The 17,704-nt window shown below is 44.6% G+C and overlaps 6 protein-coding genes across 7 annotated transcripts; 5 read left to right on the top strand and 1 right to left on the bottom strand.

Annotated features, from left to right (window-relative positions):
• Window positions 1-236: 236 nt before the first annotated feature.
• On the bottom strand, window positions 237-951 carry LOC111077721 (larval cuticle protein LCP-22). Its single transcript, XM_022372097.2, has 3 exons — window positions 904-951; window positions 423-837; window positions 237-360 (listed from the first exon to the last, which is right to left on the bottom strand). The coding sequence occupies exons 1-3, from the start codon at window positions 916-918 to the stop codon at window positions 290-292; spliced, it is 501 nt and encodes a 166-aa protein (XP_022227789.2). The 5' UTR covers window positions 919-951; the 3' UTR covers window positions 237-289.
• A 5,158-nt stretch (window positions 952-6,109) lies between these two features.
• Window positions 6,110-9,097, top strand: LOC111077700 (endocuticle structural glycoprotein ABD-4). Its single transcript, XM_022372071.2, has 3 exons — window positions 6,110-6,227; window positions 7,274-7,401; window positions 8,108-9,097. Exons 1-3 carry the CDS (start codon window positions 6,219-6,221, stop codon window positions 8,373-8,375), a joined length of 405 nt encoding a protein of 134 aa, XP_022227763.1. The 5' UTR covers window positions 6,110-6,218; the 3' UTR covers window positions 8,376-9,097.
• An 885-nt stretch (window positions 9,098-9,982) lies between these two features.
• On the top strand, window positions 9,983-10,606 carry LOC111077687 (endocuticle structural glycoprotein SgAbd-3). The gene is made up of 2 exons (XM_022372055.2): window positions 9,983-10,190; window positions 10,256-10,606. Exons 1-2 carry the CDS (start codon window positions 10,075-10,077, stop codon window positions 10,521-10,523), a joined length of 384 nt encoding a protein of 127 aa, XP_022227747.2. The 5' UTR covers window positions 9,983-10,074; the 3' UTR covers window positions 10,524-10,606.
• A 1,496-nt stretch (window positions 10,607-12,102) lies between these two features.
• LOC111077685 (endocuticle structural glycoprotein SgAbd-3) lies at window positions 12,103-12,896 on the top strand. The gene is made up of 2 exons (XM_022372051.2): window positions 12,103-12,359; window positions 12,427-12,896. Exons 1-2 carry the CDS (start codon window positions 12,193-12,195, stop codon window positions 12,662-12,664), a joined length of 405 nt encoding a protein of 134 aa, XP_022227743.1. The 5' UTR covers window positions 12,103-12,192; the 3' UTR covers window positions 12,665-12,896.
• A 462-nt stretch (window positions 12,897-13,358) lies between these two features.
• On the top strand, window positions 13,359-14,092 carry LOC111077720. The gene is made up of 3 exons (XM_022372096.2): window positions 13,359-13,455; window positions 13,513-13,830; window positions 13,896-14,092. The coding sequence occupies exons 1-3, from the start codon at window positions 13,372-13,374 to the stop codon at window positions 14,073-14,075; spliced, it is 582 nt and encodes a 193-aa protein (XP_022227788.1). The 5' UTR covers window positions 13,359-13,371; the 3' UTR covers window positions 14,076-14,092.
• Window positions 14,093-14,802: 710 nt separating this feature from the next.
• LOC111077699 lies at window positions 14,803-16,008 on the top strand. 2 transcript variants are annotated; one of them, XM_022372070.2, is made up of 4 exons: window positions 14,803-14,971; window positions 15,081-15,343; window positions 15,397-15,729; window positions 15,788-16,008. In XM_022372070.2, the coding sequence occupies exons 2-4, from the start codon at window positions 15,281-15,283 to the stop codon at window positions 15,950-15,952; spliced, it is 561 nt and encodes a 186-aa protein (XP_022227762.2). In that variant the 5' UTR covers window positions 14,803-14,971; window positions 15,081-15,280; the 3' UTR covers window positions 15,953-16,008. The 2 variants fall into 2 exon arrangements, with proteins under 2 accessions (XP_022227762.2, XP_022227761.2); XM_022372069.2 differs by having other exon boundaries at window positions 14,803-15,343.
• The last annotated feature ends 1,696 nt before the right edge of the window (window positions 16,009-17,704 follow it).

Raw genomic sequence — 17,704 nt, 5'->3', positions numbered from 1 at the left:
AATCGGAATATGCCTCTATAGCTGTATAGCTTCAATGAATAATTTCGAGTTTTTTCTGGGACAGTTTCTGTGTGGAAAGTTTATCAATTTACCGACGGGTTTCGTGCCTCTGAAGCTTAGACAGAGGCCTAAGTAACACCTATTAAGTACATTTTAAGACACTACTTCCAGATTTTTCCGAATATCAAAAAGAGTTTTTTTGAGTTTATATTTTTTTATTAAGAAGAGGGCTGAACACACACCTATTTCACTCAGGAAACTAGGAATAGGAAGGAATAGGAATCTTGCCTCAATGCTTCGTGTAGACCACATTGGCTGGGGCAGGCTGGCTGGCATAGAAGGCAGAGTTTACGCCATCATCTGAAAGATAAATACATCACTGTAGTGTGTGGCTCTTACACGATAACACTGGGCATACTAACAGGTGATCACTGGACGGAAGCCATTGGCATCGGCCACGTATTTGACTCCCACACGCAGACCCTCCGGCGAGATGTAGGAGTACGCACCCTCGACCTGTTCCTCCTGCTCCTGGTTGCCTATATTGACGGGCACACCACGCTCCTCGGCATGAATGCCGTTCTCCGTCTCATAGTTGTACCCGTAGGAGCCCGTGCCGTAGTTGGCCTCATTGGACTGGGCCACAACGCGTGCCTGGGCGTTGGCAATGAATGGATTATACTTTTTGTAGAATCCGTCGTAGTAGCGGCGCAGGTTGTACAGGTCGCGGTTTTTGTAGTACAGATCCCGGTAGTAGGGGTTCCTCAGATACGGATTGTATTGGGTCTGCCCCTCGCAGGCGATCGCGGCCAGAGCCAGCACGAAGAGGCACGATAACTGCAAACACATTAACTATTAGATTAGAGCACATCACTTTCCCACTGTGGGCTCACGGTGATTTACCAGTTTAAGAGACATTTTCGATAGCAACTTTCAACGCTGATCTACGCGACAGAACTGTAACAGTTTCACAGACCCACGGATCGTTTTATAAGCCACTTTGGAGACCAATTTAGCATAAGCATCAAATGTCAGTCTACAGTCCATAAAAATCATTGTATTCGGTCAACGCTCATCGCTAACTTTTCGAGCGGAGAGTTTTGCCAATTTCCGTTTAGAATTTAGATTGGTTTTTATTATTCTAATTTGCTGACTGTATAAATAATTAAAGTCAAGAGCAAAGAGTGGAGCAAGCGTTTCAGCCAATCGCTGCCAAAAATGCGGCAAAACGGTGAGCAAAGGCAAAACGAATAAAATGGCTAAAACCCAGTTGGGGGGCGTTAAGTGTTTGCCTAACCATATGTACATTTTTATGCAAATTTACATTATAGGAGAATTATATATTCAGTAGTGAAATTCGAGAGCCACTGAATAAATTATTATTAAATATTTCCATTATTTTCTGACTTCTCCCAGTGGGGCTTACATCAGCTCCAATGGAAATTACATAATAATAATTAACTTTCTATAGATAATGCTGATTTAACTTAATTATATCTTGCATTATCTTTCCAAAATACTTTTAGATCCAAGTGAATTAATTTGTGAAAAGTTATATATACCTAAACGACAATTAATAGATCCAAGACACCATCCAAACCCTTGTTTATTCCAGAGTATATACTGTATTAATTTATTCATCGCACCGTATAGGTTGCACCTAGTACAATTAATTCCCAATAGTTAACCAAACAATTACACCCATCAGTTATTCAATCGACAATTATGTATGACAATTATGTAGGATAATCGATGACCGCGCTCCGTCCCTTGGCGGGTTAAAACCAACAACCAGAAGTCGAAAGGCAGCAAAACCGAAAGATGATGGAGAAGCAATGCACGGTTTCCCTTTCTACGGATCTTTCCGACACAACTCAGCTTCAGATCGGACACTCCCATTGGCTATGCTGTAGTTTTTGGCCTTCTCTTGGCCTCCAATCTGCTCTGCTGCATGGCCGTTGTCCAGGGTCTGAATATGGAGGGAATATCCTACATGATGCTTTTCGGCAGCAATGCTGCCCAGTTCTATATGGTCAGCTCCTTATCGACCTGGTATCCACGATATGTCCACATAATCTCGCTAAAAACTAACTCTTTTCCCCTTCAGAGTGTCGGCTTTGGCTGCGGGGCGGGGCGGCGGGGGTAATAACATAAATTAACTTTATTTTAATAATTTTCATTTAATCCATAGCTAATAAACTTTATGTTTTAGGTATTCCGTTAATAGAAATGCTGTCTGCATTTTCTTTGTACAATTTTGCCGCTGAGTTTTCCCACTCTTCACCTCAACTCAATTCAGTCAAATTGAATTTATTATTTCCATCAGAAATTGAGGTGAATAAAGCATGAATGGGGGGCGACTGAGAGACGGTCCCATGAATGAATATGAATGAAGTTGGAGTTTGAGTTGGAGTTGGAGAAGATACATGGAGTGGGGAATAGTGTGGGGCATACGGGCTGGGGAGGCGGAGTCATCTCGATTGCATCGCCGGCCTTCACATTTCGCGTGCGATTTGACAGCAGTCAACAAGTGCAACAATAGCCGCTGTGATTGCAGCTACACTGTCCAGCCAAAGTCACGTGCCCAAGTCTGCCCGGGCAAGAATTGAATTAAAAATTCCAGTTTTGATTTTAATTAATTGGAACCTTTTATGCCTATCTTGAAACGAGAATATGGCTCATTTGATGGCTTCCCATTTGCATACGAAATACCGCAGAGACTCGTACAAATTGAGATCAGTAAGCAATCAGAATTTGACACCCAAAGGCCCAAACAAACTCCGTTTCCATTCAAAACGAATCCCCACTTTGCTCTTCACCCTGTACCCATAAATGTCCAAATGTTGCCCATTCTGAGACTTTATGGTAGCACAGCTGGAGTCTTGGCTGGGTCTTTGGGTAGAAGATCGGCGGAATGCGTTAAATAGATTAGCCCAAAGCCCAGACAAAAGATCTTTATTGACTGTTTTACATAAACGAGCCGTTGAATATTTGCCATCCAATTAATTGGCTCGTATTTATTTAGCTCTTTAAGTCTTTAAATATTCACTCCGGAATTATGTCAGCTCCCAATTCGTTTCATCTATCGGAAGATAGCAGCCAAAACTCGTTATCTGAGTGAGGGCCTAATAAATGTCTTGAAAATTGATTTATCATGTAATACAAACTAAATAATGGCTTCATGTAGATCGGCTCGTGGCAAATGTAAGACAAACTTTTAATTTAGATGCATTCGATTAGATTCCTAATATTAAGTTGGAAGTTGTTGATTGAAATATATAATATAGGTAATCCTACAGCCATCAATGGCTTATGGTAATAAAACTAATTTCCTCCCACCTACATAAGTGGTAGAACAATTAAAATATAAATTATGCAAGCGGCAATTATGTATTGGAAAATCGTGGTGTGGTGAGCCAACCACCCCACCCCTTCATGTCGAAATGGGAAATAGTTCCCGTATGGCCGTAGCTGCCTATGACTTTATGTTCGAAAATTCTGAAATTCCATTTGTTCTTAATGATAGTAAGGTGATTTGGCTTCACTTGACATATGGAAACTGGGGAGTAGACCCACTCCCGCATATCAAATGTCTTGGCCGCGATTTGCATTAATTAACGAAGATTCGCAATCGACGACGCCCACGTGCTGCAGAGCGATTCCTCTGCCATTTAGGAGCGCTGTCAATTTGCATAAATCCCATTAATGCGAAGACTATGAACTGTGCCCAAAGATACCCCCATACCCAGACAGATTAGCATCGATATCAGCATAAACTGCAACTGCATTGTAGTCGGCGTCATAGAACTCATTCCAATGCTGGCTGCCTGGCTGGCTGGCTGCAAGGTCAGCTGATGATTCAGCCCCGACAGAGCTCCAGTTTCAGTTACCAGTTCAGCTTCCCTGACCACACCAGACAAAGGCGAACCAGTTGACGCTGCCAAAGCGGAGCAAAGTTACTCAAGTGCATCCTTGACCATGAAATGGGCAGCGCCAACGCAACAGCCCACTGTAACCAATGCCCAGTCCACGCTACGCTATGAGCCCCAAGCGCCGATCACCGCGTAATACCCGTAGCGGTGCAGTAGCTGATTTCTCGACATGACCAGAACCACTGACATTTAACCACCGCAACTGGTTCGACGTCTGCAGCGGTGCATCGTTGCAGCGTCTCCAGCCATGGGGTGAGTGCTACTGCAGCTTCAGCTTCAGCCCCAGCTATGCGCAATTATTTATTTATGCCTTCATTGACATTAGCATTAGCCGTTGCAAAGTATGCCAGGCCGGGCCAGACCGGGCCAGGCCGGGCCAGACCAGACCAGACCCGACCGAAGACCATGCCAAAGGCGGCTCTAGCTTCTTACGCAACAGCTAAATCAACGCGCGACTGCGCAGTTTGAGAGCCGAGGTGTTAATACTCTGGTTAGGATCTGTGGGAGATATGCCAGATCTTAATTATTGTTCTTTGTGGTTGATTAAAGAGTCCTTTGAGTGGAATATAAATGAAATCCTCTTTATTCATCACAAATTCCGTGACGGGTGCTGTCATGTGTACCAGCTAGCACATTATACCCAGCTTGCTGCTAGGTATCAAATTGCAGACGCTTCGCAAACATCTTTAAAACAAATTACATTACGCTGTGTGCCATAAAGTATCCGCAGCGACCTTCAGAGTGGACAGCGGTCGAGAACAGGTTGAAGAAAAGTACCAGAACCAGACGGCAGACGGCAACTGACATTTTGTGTGGCATCTCTGTAGTTTGTGGCACGTAATTAGAGAAGCGAAGTCATGCGTAATACATATTTCAAGGTTCTTGCCCCATCCCATCTAATTTGCAAACAAAAAGCCCTCCAACTCGGAACTCAGCGAGCAAGCGATCCAAAATTAAATGCATATTAAAAAGTAGAACAATAAATATTATAATTATTGCTGCCGAATGTCTTCATAATAACGGCCGGCCACCAGCAAACGCCGAGGGAAACAATCATCAGGCAACGGCAGCCCAGCCGACTTCGACTTCCACTGCGAATCCAAATTTAGCTGAAAACAAGCTTGGATTTTCGGTTGCCAAAGACAATAGCAATACAATGGCAACAGCAATGGTACGCTGCTCACAATCTTTGGGACAATCTTGTCACGAAATTCTGTCGCCGTCTGTGTCGGGGCTTGAGTCGGAGTCTTGGTGTCTTGGAGTTTGTGGAGTTTTGGAGCTAAAGTCTGGCCCCATCTGCTGGGCCAGGCTAAGTATTCATTAGACGCGCCTACACTCTGGCAGCGACTGCGATGGCCCCTTGGCGTTTAGCAATTGCTGGCATTTTGACCTCATGCACAGCTTTGACTGCAACTGCCTCAGCCTCAGCCTGAGGTCTGAGTGAGGTCTCGCCGGCTGACTTTGATGCCAATAGCCGATTAATGGAAGCGCATTTTGAATTCCCGAAAGCTCTGAGGCTGCCCCATTTCGAGTCAGGTGGCAGAGCCGGCGGGCCTGATGGGAGTGATATCCCTCCCCAATATCATTCGTACTAAAGATCATTTTCATTTTTCGTTGGCCGTTTGTCCGTTTGTTTTCTTGTTGCTTTAGTATTTCCGCTGGCTGATGCAATTACCATTACCGGGCAATCTATTTAAATGTGCAGTCTGTCTGCAAAAACCTGAAACAATTGCATAAATTAAACTTAGTACAAAGCCGATTCTGAACTGCTTGCCCAGAACAGCTGAGAGTGGCTCTGCCATGCTATGCTGGCCTGCCCGCCCCCCCCCGATGCCTCCTGGCATCATCGGGTGCTGCTGGTGCCTGTGGACAGACTCTCTGCCTCTGCTGCTCTTTCCGAGTGCTGCGACGTCGCCGTCGGCGACTTAGGCGTTGAATCTTTAGTTTAGTTTTTCTTCTCTCTTTTTTGCTGCTACGTACCGCCACCCGCCCTCCGTCCACCGCCCACCGCCCGCGCACTCTATTGGTTTTGGTTTTGGTTTCGTGTACTCGAGACGATCGTCTCGTAGATGCTTGCCTCTGTCCATGTGTTAGTGCGATGCTCTGCCAACTGCACTGCTTGCAGGCGACGGCCGCTCCGTGCATTTTCGTATAAATAGACTCACCTGCCCGGCATTGGGTATCATTAAATAGAAAACGTTTGTTCAATTAACAACTTCAGTGCTAGGCCCCCAGCTGAAAGGATAATTCTGCCTTTGGATTACAATTCTGTGTGTGTGGAACAACATGAAAAATGTAAGTGAATCGCGCAGAACATTGGGGATGGTCGAAAAGGGAACAGAAACAAGATAAGAGCAGGCAGAAGAAAGATAAAGAAAGGATATCTTTCAATTTTGCTTGAGCTGTTGGATGAAAGCTAATCAAGTTTCATCCTTTCATTAAGTCTCAGCCACACCTACTCCTTGTATAGATCCAGACCCACATTTGGGTAGTTAAAGTGCAGACAGCATAAATCAATCGTAAAACTGCACACCGTTAAAATATAACTCAAGACCCCTCAGACCTCAAGACCTTCGTCAAAACTTCCTTAGGCGTGGGCGTTCAGGGCACAGGGAACAGAGGAACAGCCTACCTACGGTGGCGGCAACAGTTTGCCATTTAGTGCCCCTAAAAGGCAAAGGCAATTAATGGATGCAGCGAAGACGTGTGCTCGAAATGGCTCTCAACATTAACAAAGCTCTGTTGCGGGCCCCGCATGCAATTCAAAGGTCAGACCAACACCTGGCAGCTGTCCATCTGGCCTGCACATTCAACTGAAAAGTTCAGACACGAAAATGGAACCAAAACCCCAACCCAAACCCAAACCAAGTTCCATTCAAAGTGTTTTGGGGCAGCACCAAACCAATTGCCCAAGAGTCAATCTGGGGTGAACCTACATTGGTTTCGAAAGAAGCAAAGACTGAGACTGAGAAGGTGACGATGATGGTGGCGACGGCAACGGCGACAGAGATGAGACGGACGACCGACCACGCCCCACAATTTTCCATGCACTTTTGTGCACAAGTTAATTGGGAATACGTCGTGTGTGTGTGGAAATGTGGAAAATATTTAATTGGCATCTATTTGCCGACCTCAAAAGGTGTCTAAAACATAGTATGTGAGAACAGCAAATAAAAGCGCTAAGGCAATAAATCTCGTCTCCCAGGTAAACAAGTGGCGGGGTGTGGGGCGTTGCATAATATCATCGGAGCACGATTTCAAGATGTTTACTAACTCGACTAACGTTTGCGGCCAACACCAGTGGAAATCTCAATGCCTGCCTATTTGTCTTCCCTTTGCAGTTCGCTTTGTGCCTGGTCGCCATGGCGCTGATGTGCCTGGTCGATGCGGCTCCGCAGCGGGCAGAGGAGCCCATTGCAATCATCAGCCAGGAGTCCAACATCGAACCAGATGGTTCATACAATTATGCGTAAGTATTTAACATCATATTATCCTGACTCCTAAGCTTCTAAGCTTTCAAAATGGCCCATAATTAGCAGAATTAGTAGCGCACAAATCTAGTAGTCAGCATGTCACCCCACAATTAGCACAGAAAGAAACAGCATGCTAAACATTTGAACTTCGCGCCTACAAAGAAGAGATGTCACTCTGACAAAAAGCTAAAGTGTATGAAATCTGATATTTTATTACAATTTCATTGCATACTTTCAGGTTCATTTTATTCATAATTTTAATCAAGTAATTTCTTTGGTTGCAAGGCAAGAATGTGGTAGAAGCTGTCTGAATCTCTCCAATTTCGTCAGTAGACTGGCACTTTGCATCTGCCCCCCTCTCTCACCTTGACCACTCATTAACAAGCCATAATAGCAAATGAAATTTGAGTTCTTGAACAATATTTAAATGAAAAAAAAACACGCTTCATTTCGATAGCAATAGCTGAAAATGTTAAATGTTAAACGAATTGAATAAATTCGTCTTGGAATGTGTGTGGATAAAAAGTCTGGCGCCAAGTAGGTGACTAATTCATTTAACAACAAAAACTTGAACAGAAATTGCGAACTTTTATTAATTTGCTCAACGACATTTCGCAAGTTTTGAAGGTGAATTCGGTTAAACCAATTGATTATTTCTTTCTCTCTTTTGATCATTTCGCTCGGCTTGCCTGGCACTTGCAGCTATGAGACGGCCAACGGAATCAAGGCCGAAGAGACGGGCACCCTAAAGAAGGCTACCTCTCCGGACACCAGTGACGTGATCATCGCCAGGGGCTCTGTCTCGTACACCTCGCCGGAGGGAAATCTGATCACCCTGAACTACTCGGCCGATGATGAGAACGGTTTCCAGCCACAGGGCGATCATTTGCCCACTCCCCCACCAATCCCGCCAGCGATCCAGAAGGCTCTCGACTATCTGCTGAGTCTGCCGCCAGCCAAGCGTCGTTAAGGCGCTGCCTCTGGCTGATTCCCTCCAGTCCGACCCATGCCAACATTCTGACCCTGACACTCTACGGTCGATGTGATGCTGCTCTGTTGCTGTTACTACGATATGCTCGTACACCCCATTATCTGCTCCAATCGCCCCCAACTATCTAGACAATCACACAAGAGCTGAAACCTCCCCCAAGGAGGTTGTTAGTGGATTTGACTGAAGAACACACAATCTCAAAATGGGATTGAGGGACATGACACGAACACACACTCACAGCCACACAGCCACACACCCAATACATAGACTCTCGTTACTTCATTTTGTCTGCTTTCTTGCTTTCTTCCACTTTCACTTTGACACGAATTTCTTCAGATCTTTTAGTCGCCGGAACTTTGCCATTTTCGGACTCATGTGATATCGTCGATTTATCAATGAAATGAAAGAAAATGTAAAAAAAAAAAAAAAAGAACATACAAGAAATAATATACAGGAATAATATACTGATTATCCACAGCAAACTTTGTGTAAATAGTCTGTAACATTTAGGAACATTTACACGTAATATAAGCGATGACGTCGATGAAGCCGAAGCCACTCGAACTTGTGGAGCTTGTGGGACAGGTTGGCGTTTTCACGTCTGTTCGCGTCGAAGATTATGTAAACAATTGAGAAGACCTATATATAACGATATTCTTAGGCTTAGCTGCAAATAAAGAACTAAGGATTCTTTCGAAAAATGAGGAAGAGCAGTCTTGGGTCTTGGGTCTTGGGTCTTGGGTATTTTATTGGAAGAACCAATCGCCTTTAGCTGAAGTCTCCTTGGTTGATCAACGCTGATCGCATCAGTATCTTTATCTTGCATATGTTTAAGCTTCTGTCGATGCCATAAATCTGAATTCGCAATATCTTGAATACCTGCGATGACAGCAGCAGCCACAAGACAGCTAATGAATGCATACAACTCGTTGGGTTGTGGGGTATATGGATATATGGATATGGGAGATGCACACTTGAGGATATACTGGAAGTAGTTTACAGGCCAAGCGATGGGCTCTTCTTAGATTGATCTGCCATATATTCATAAGCTGTGTCCCAAAATAACATTTGTTTTTATTTAATTTTTGCACTTCAAGGCGAGGAGGGTTGATCAATTTATTTTATGCAAATTGAATAAGCACAGGCACAGGCAACAAAAATGTTGTCACGTTGGTTCCAAATTGAAAAGAGCCAACCAGAACCAGAACCAGAATCAGAGTGATGCTGATGCTGATGCCGATGCCGATGCTGGTGACAAGTTCCCATAGAAGTCGACACGGCATTACTATTATTATTTATTTATTTGGAAAACAACGTGGAAGCGGCCCGAAGGCGCCAGATCGATCGGATCGAGTTGGAGTTGTCTGCACCAAATTTCACACCCATTTTCGAAAGGCCAAAGACGATGATGCGAAAACGAAGCGAAGCGAAACGAAACGAAACGAAACAACGAATCTAAACAAGTTCAATATTATTTATTGTCTACATTTTAATTCATGTTAAATATTTTAGTACAGGAATGTTTTTTATGTCTCGGCTCTCCCCTCGCAATCCGCTAATTCCGTTGCCTATATAAGAGTCTTTGTTTACCCACTGGAACTGACAGTCGCCCCGAGACACTTGCTTGGATTGCTTTCATCTAGATTGTCATCTATATACACATTACCGTTTGATCGAAATGAGGACTCTACTGCTGCTCGCTCTGTTCGCGGTCGCTGCATGGGCTGCTCCGGACACGAGTGACCTGATCTCCCAGGAATCCAATGTGGAATACAACGGCAAATATCACTATCAGTAAGTTCGGTCCAGTGTGAGAGTCTCGGCAGAGCCTAACCGCCCCATTCTCCCCCATTCTGCAGCTATGAACTCGCCGATGGCTCCAAGGCGACACAGGATGGGCTCCTAAAGACGGTGAATGCCGAGCACGATGGCGAGGCGGTCCATGGCAAGTACTCGTTTGTGTCCGACGATGGCCAGACCTATGTGGTGTCCTACACCGCGGACGAGAATGGATATCATGCGGTGGGTGATCATCTGCCCACACCGCCACCCACGCCCCTGTCTGTTCTGAAGACTCTGGAGTACCTCAAGCTGCACCCCTACAATCCCCCAGAGAAGCAGAACTGAGGATCCGACCAGGACACAGCACAAATGTGATTAGAACCAAAAAAAAAACTGAGAACAATTAAACAATACAATGATCAACCCAACACGCAGACTTCCTCATGGAGATAATCGTAGTGTAAACGGAAACAGAATGCTCAGAGTGTTTGAGAGTAAGTGCGGAAGTGGCTGAAACTGAACGATCCAGTGGGTACTCATGGATCCCATCCCCCCCATTAGCTGAGCCCCTGCCTGCGACTAGCTTCATGTGTGCCAAAATGTGTGTGAGATTTGCCTTAGTTGGCGGATTTTGTTGCTCCGCTGGCAATCTTGCTAAACAATTACTAATTGAAAGCTAAACTGTTAAATAAGCAAATTGAGCCGAGCCCCAGGCAGACGGACAAACACCTGAAGGCCAAGTCCGGCCGAAGATTCAGTGAGAGTAAGCCACAGAACTTCAGATTCGATTTTATCAGAATCGGAATGAGAATCGGCATATTGCAGGCATTATGTAATACAAACAGAAACCGAAAGTGTGATTTGGTCGTATCGTTTGATTAGCAGACAAGTGTTAACTTTAAGGGCAGAATGAGAAATGAGAAATTTAACTTTAAAATGAAAGAACAAAAGAAACTTTGGTTTGGCTTTGGCTTTGGCTTTGGCTGTGGGCTGACCCCAAATTAATCAGAGATATGTGTCTGAGGAGAGTTCTGCCTGGTTCTTAGCTCGTTAGCCAAGTTCATTGACCATTCCGTTTCATGCCCACAGAAGTGTCTATGTCAGAGAGGGGGGGAGCGGGGCTCTATGACACAATTGTGGTTAATATTCGCAGCATATAGCCATCATATGTGTGAATGTTCCGAAGCTTATCAATTCGATTTATGGCCAACAATACTCTACATTTTTTATTGCCCGCTTTGTCTCCACCGTCCACCGTTCACCGTTCACCGTTAGAGGCTCGGGCAGGTTTGTTTTTGGGCAAATTATTTCCATAATTGAAACGTGTCCGCCATGCGCAATCAGCAAAGTATTCCCATTCTCTCATTGGGTATCAGACTTCTCAAAAAATATTCCCAAATAGCAAGAATGCGCTGACTCTTCCAACTCAAATCCTTAACGGAATCTCCCGCCAGGAAGAGCCGCCATCCGATTCAACGGAACTAAGTTGCGTTCTGACTCCCACCAGTCCCTTAAGAATTCTACGAGTGCGAGTATTCTGCTCAGACCCATCACGTAGCTGTCAAGAGCCCCAAGCAGTGGTACACAGTGGATACAGAGGGTGGAGAGGGGACAGCGGACAACTGTCACCTGCTGACACCGTCGCTTCATCTTCATCTTCTTCTCTGCGATCTGGCGGTGTGATCTGATGTTTACTCACTCATCGCAGGCAATAAAACTGAAGCCAAAACCGAGACAAAAAAAAAACCCCAAAGAAAAATTAAGAAGAAGAGCGCCCGCTCGTAATTTTTGCGAGAGTACTCGAGAGTACCCCGCGCTGCTTATCTAGTGCGCCCATCGCAATGGCAAGCAGTCGCAAGCAGCGCAGCCGCAGCTGGCCAGGGCAGACCAGAGCACTGCCGCCAGACTATAAAAAGACGCGGCCCGGCTCTGGCAGCCAACAGTCGCACCGCAATCTGCTGGATATCGCCCCGCACCCACTCAAGGAACTCTCAAGGATAATCGCCCATTCGAAATGTACAAGTTCATCTTCATCGCCTGCTCTGCCATGCTGCTCGGCTACGTCCTGGCCCGGCCACAGGACCAGCGTGCTGCTGGACCCGCTGTCACCACCACGACAACAGCGGCCACCATTGTGAAGCAGGACAATGTGAACAATGCCGATGGCAGCTTCAACAGCAGGTGAGTGGGAGGGCATCGAAATTGATCAAAATGCGAGTACTAAGAGCAAACAAACCTTCTATAACAGCTACGAGACGTCCAATGGAATACGCGTGGAGAACATTGGCTACCTCAAGAAGATCATCATACCCAAGACGGAGACATCCGATGGCCAGGTGATCGACGAGCACGAGGAACTGGTCCTGGTCCAGACAGGCTCGTACAGTTACAGCGACCCGGAAGGCAACATCATCACCCTGCGCTATGTGGCCGATGAGAACGGATTCCAGCCAGAGGGCGATCATCTGCCCGTGGCACCGCAATAGTTCTGCGGGGAGCCTGCCCGTCCCATCCTACTTCTGTATAGTATAATATTTTGCTTGAAAGTATTATGCACACTGCCTGAATGCCATACGAAATTGAAATGTTTTGTGTAAATCTTACCTTCCGTAGTTAGTCTTAAGCAAACACACACACACACACACACACCCACACACACAGACACCTCACACTCCGACTCGAGAAATAAATATTGGGAACGATAATGAAAATGACAACACAGATACGAGTATATATGTATATGTATATGAAGAGTTATTTGTCCCATTGATTGCCGGACCGGGCCAAGTGCGAGTGCTTCTCAGCCTCGAATGGCCTATAACATTACCAAACCTTACCCATTACCGAATTCGCCCTTCACGCTTGCGGTTAATGGTGATGATCGCGATCGTGGAGTTGATGCTGTGGGTAGTGCAGTGTAGTGATGATATTTGTTTGCACTCGCCAGCATATGGCAAACACTTGATATTCGCACTGATACGGTTAGGCGTATGGTTTCACTTGTTTAGCCAACTCAATGGGCCATACCAGAATATCGAACAATGGGCAAGGCAACAGGGAATAATAGTTTAATTGCTTTACACTTTGCACAATTAAACTGTCATTAGTCTGGGGCATGGGGCATGGAGTATGGGGAATTTCATTTCATCAGAGGCTAATGGATCAGTTGGTCATCAACAATTGAGACATCCAAATGTGGCAATTGCTCTGGACCATCGGCGCCATAGCCAGCTTCCTGCAAACTCCGCAGCCTGCAGCAGCGGCCAACGTTTTGAAAGTAAGTTTCTGTACTTTGTACTTGATATACAAATTGCATATATGTATTCCATGGCAGCACGGATACTTTGTGGAGATGAGGCAAATGGATTGCGTGGGAAATCCCACCTACTTGGCCAACGTGAGCTGCAAGATTTTGCCACCTCGGAACACAACCATGGATGGCTATGGCGAAGTTGTACAAAAAATTCCCACTTTGTTTGCATCGCTCAGGGTTTCCCTGCCTAATCCGAAGAAGGTGTACATCCAGATTTTCGCTATCACCTTCGATGTGTGCAAGGTTATTCGGGAGGGCACCCGGAAGATGCTGATCGATTTTTTGGTGCGAACTTTGTCCCGAAACAGCAATGTGGTCATACGATGCCCCTTTCCAAAGGTAGGCGATGGAATATCAGTAACCTCAGAGCTCTGTTTTGTACTTAATTACACACCTATTTCTAGGGTAAATACTACTCGAAGAACATATCGGTGAAAGACCTGCCGCCCATGCTAACCGAGAACGATTTCCTGGCCAACTTTGACCTCTTCATACCGAAGGTGGCCGTCGTGATGAATGTCACACTGAAGGGTCGTCTCTTTGACATTGCCAAGGAGAATGCCAGGAAAAAGAAATATCTATAATGCTGTCGATCTGTAATGTCGATCTACTCACACTACTCTCTGTAATTCAGATCTAGATCAGATTTAAATCCAATCTTTAAAGTTTGACTGAGATTTTCCTCCCTGGGGAGGATGTTTTTCGGGCTCCCAGTGTGGGGAAAGGGAGCTAAACGTTGGTATGTGGTATGGATTATGAGGCAAAACAAATAACGGTAAGAATAGCTTTCCATTTTGGGGGCATGTTCCGCCCATGCAACGATATTTATAGTGGAACAAAAATTAATTTTTTCCAATCAAATTTCGAATTAACTGGCGCCACTAACAGCCGACGGAAAAACTTGTCAAATGGTTTGTCCGATGCGCCGTCAGGTGGCGCCACTAGACATGTAGTAAGCTGTAGATATTTTGTAGAGTAAATATGTATACTAATTTGTGAATTGATTTTGTTATTTATTCTATATTTGTGTAAAATAACCAAAAAAAATGCCAACCGTTTTTTTTTTTTTTTTTATGGTGTACGTTTTTTTTGCATTATTTTTGTTCTGTTTTTCAAGTAAAATTTTTGTAATTTTCATGGTATTTTTTCAACATTTAATAGGAAAAAAAACAACAAATAATCTTTAATTAAAAGCTCAATTAAAAGCTCTTCTTAAATTTTTACCAGTTAAATATTTAATTAATGCCAGCTAATTAATTACTGTAAAACTGTGGAAAAAAAGATTTGTTTAAGAAAAAAAAAAGAAAGTCCGTGCACGCTTCGAACCGAGTAACCCGGGATCGGAAGCTCTTTGACATTTCCTTCGATTTCTGCCCCTTAATATCAGATTTGGAAAAAGGACCGACCATGCTGTCTAAGATATATATGTAATACCGTCGTCAGAACAACCAATATGCAGCGAAAATATCCCATAATAAAGGTATCTTAATTAATGTTGATCAATCATATGGCAGCTTTTTCCATCTGAAGAAATCGTATTTGAATGTGACCCAAAAAGAATCCGCACAATAAAATTCTGTCAAATTCAGCAGACAACTAAATTGGGCTCGACATATTTTTTGGGGACTCGTATCTCGTATCAAGTCATCGGGCAGTATTCCACTTAAAAAATAATCACAAAAAATACCAATTACTGGGCTATAATTACCCGCAACTGTATATAGAACGTATATAGGAAGCCGTGATTAGGCTTTGCAGCCAGACAGTAATAATTGGTTGGTGCTCCACCATGGCTACATTTTACTGGCTATTCCTGATCGCGTCTCTTCCCAACCATGGGGTAGCAGCTAAGGTATTTTGAACCCCAAAAATATATTGGAAATAAATGAATCAAACGTTTGACAGACTTCGACTTCCACGAATCGCCTGAGTCTGCTATGGAAAACCTACGATTGCACAACGAACCCAGAGTTTGTGGCCCGACACAAATGTATCATAATGGATTACGACAAATCTATGGTTACAACCGAATTTGAATATATTCGTGGCATTTCTCAGCTCAATGCCACGTTCAAATTGTTTTTGCCTCGACCTCCCTTCAAACAATACCACAAAATTATCGATCTGAATATCGATATCTGTCAGTTTTCCAAAGGTTTGTTTGGCCACAAGTTCATTGCAGTTATCGTGAAGGCGCTCGGCAAGTCCGCCTTGCAGATGAAGTGCCCCCGTCCAAAGGTGAGCGTCGATTCCCTGATTTTCGCACTGTAGTATATCTAATTTTTGTTCTCACTAGGGCATCTACTCGTACCCAAATATAAGCGTTGCCGTTCATTTGCCAGCCTTCTTGCCAGAAACCAATTTTAAAGTCGAAATTAATTTTCTAACACCCGCCGCTTATTTAGTAAATTCGAGTCTCAGTGGCATGTTATACGATTCGGCTAAGACAAGAGTCAAATAATATAAATTGCAAATAAAAAATAAATAATTTATATTGTAAGCAGCAGAACAAAAAAAAGTTTGATAAATTAAAAGGATTATCGCGATTAGAAAGAGGCACCAGAAAAAGTTTCGTAAACGAAAAGAAATAAACGAAAGCAATTTGGAGCATGTTTAGGAATTAATTTGATTCTTTATGGCCACTCCAGTCTTGTCTGCACTTGTCTCCTTCGCCGTACGTGATCTTTATGTCAAGTTCTGTCTGTGGACGAAACTGTCATCGCCATTCGGTATACTAGAGCATTATTTACGATTCAAGCTCAAGATTCGCAGCATTGACAAGACATTTCACAACCAACTGCCTGGAAATTTATGGCCAGCATCGGCATCGGGGTTCTGTAAACCAGTCGCTGTCTCAGCGGATGACACTCACACTCCTCCAGAGCTGGAGACACAGCCAAAGCCACAGCCAAAACCCAAATGTCAAATGTTGTTCATAAAGAACAGCCACAACAGCAGCCAGCTCAGCAGCTCAGCAGATCACGCCAAATGCTAAGAATGTAAGGGTGCAAATCATTTGACATTTACCGCCTGCCTGCCTGCCTGCCTGCCTGCCTGTCCCCTTTTCGGATGTTGCAGTCTTGTGGTCAGTGTGTGAGTGGGCCAAATTTGTGGGGGTGGTGGGGGTTTGACTTAATACGAGATCTAACCTTGCTTGGCTTTCCTTTTCATTTTCTTTTTGGTCCGTGCAGCAACAAGCTGAAAAGCAGCAGAAAAGTTGCACAACTTGGCGCGCCAACAAGTGACTCACCAGACAAGGAGGAGGCTTGGTTGCCGTTGCCGTTGCTGTTGCAGTTGCAGTTGTGGGTGCGGAAGATGGAGACGCCGACGTGGACAGACACAGAGCGAACCAGAGACGAGGCGTGGAGCGGAGCGCAGCGCAGCGCAGCGAAGAGGTCGTTTGTTGCAATAGGCGTCGGTGTTTTCTGCATTTTGTTCGCCCGGTTTTTATACCCTCGCCGAAGGGTACTATAACTTTACCCCCAAAGCTTGCATTTAATTTACCAACTTAAGGCAGTTGCATTTTGTATTGGATCTTTAGGGTATCTTCAGCTTTGGAGGTATCCAAAACTGAATTTTCGCTCATGTTTTTTTTTCGGGTTTTTGCCGGCTCTCTGGCGGTGGGTTGTTCAACTCGCAGCGGCATTGTGTTGCAAGTGTTGGAACTCGATGATTGTTAAATTAATCTTTTTTCCTCGCATTGCTGCTGATTTGGATTCTCTTCCCCACAAATGGTTGCAGATTAACCCAATTGTATGGCAACTAATTAACATTTGCGAAGACAAGAGAATACCAAGACCGACCCCGATGCATGCCCCCCGTATTGAACTCAATTATCGTCTTGCCTCACCTTGCCTCACCGGCGAAAACACTTGAGTGTTACAACAATTTTCGCTTCAGTTCGCCGTTGTGTCCGTTGTGGTGTTAGTGTTAGTGTTAGTGCGTCACTCTCCTCACGGATGGCATCCGATGGCATCCGATGATCCATCCACGAATCGTCTGCAATTACAAGAATTTCGTATCCGAAGCTGCCGAATCGCTGCTGCATTTCAGATGCATATATCATGGGGCAAGAGCTGCAGAGAGCGAGAGAGCCATCCGCGCAGAGTAATCTGCATTTGGCAAAGGCAACAACTAAAGCAAAAACTCGTTCTGGCTTGTTTCTAAATAACGGCATTACGAAGATGAACGACCGGACGAGCGCACAAATGGA

This window comes from Drosophila obscura, unplaced genomic scaffold (assembly GCF_018151105.1).
Source record: "Drosophila obscura isolate BZ-5 IFL unplaced genomic scaffold, ASM1815110v1 contig_25, whole genome shotgun sequence".
Classification (NCBI taxonomy): Eukaryota; Metazoa; Arthropoda; class Insecta; order Diptera; family Drosophilidae; genus Drosophila; species Drosophila obscura.
This window is presented reverse-complemented; position numbering and strand designations above follow the sequence as displayed.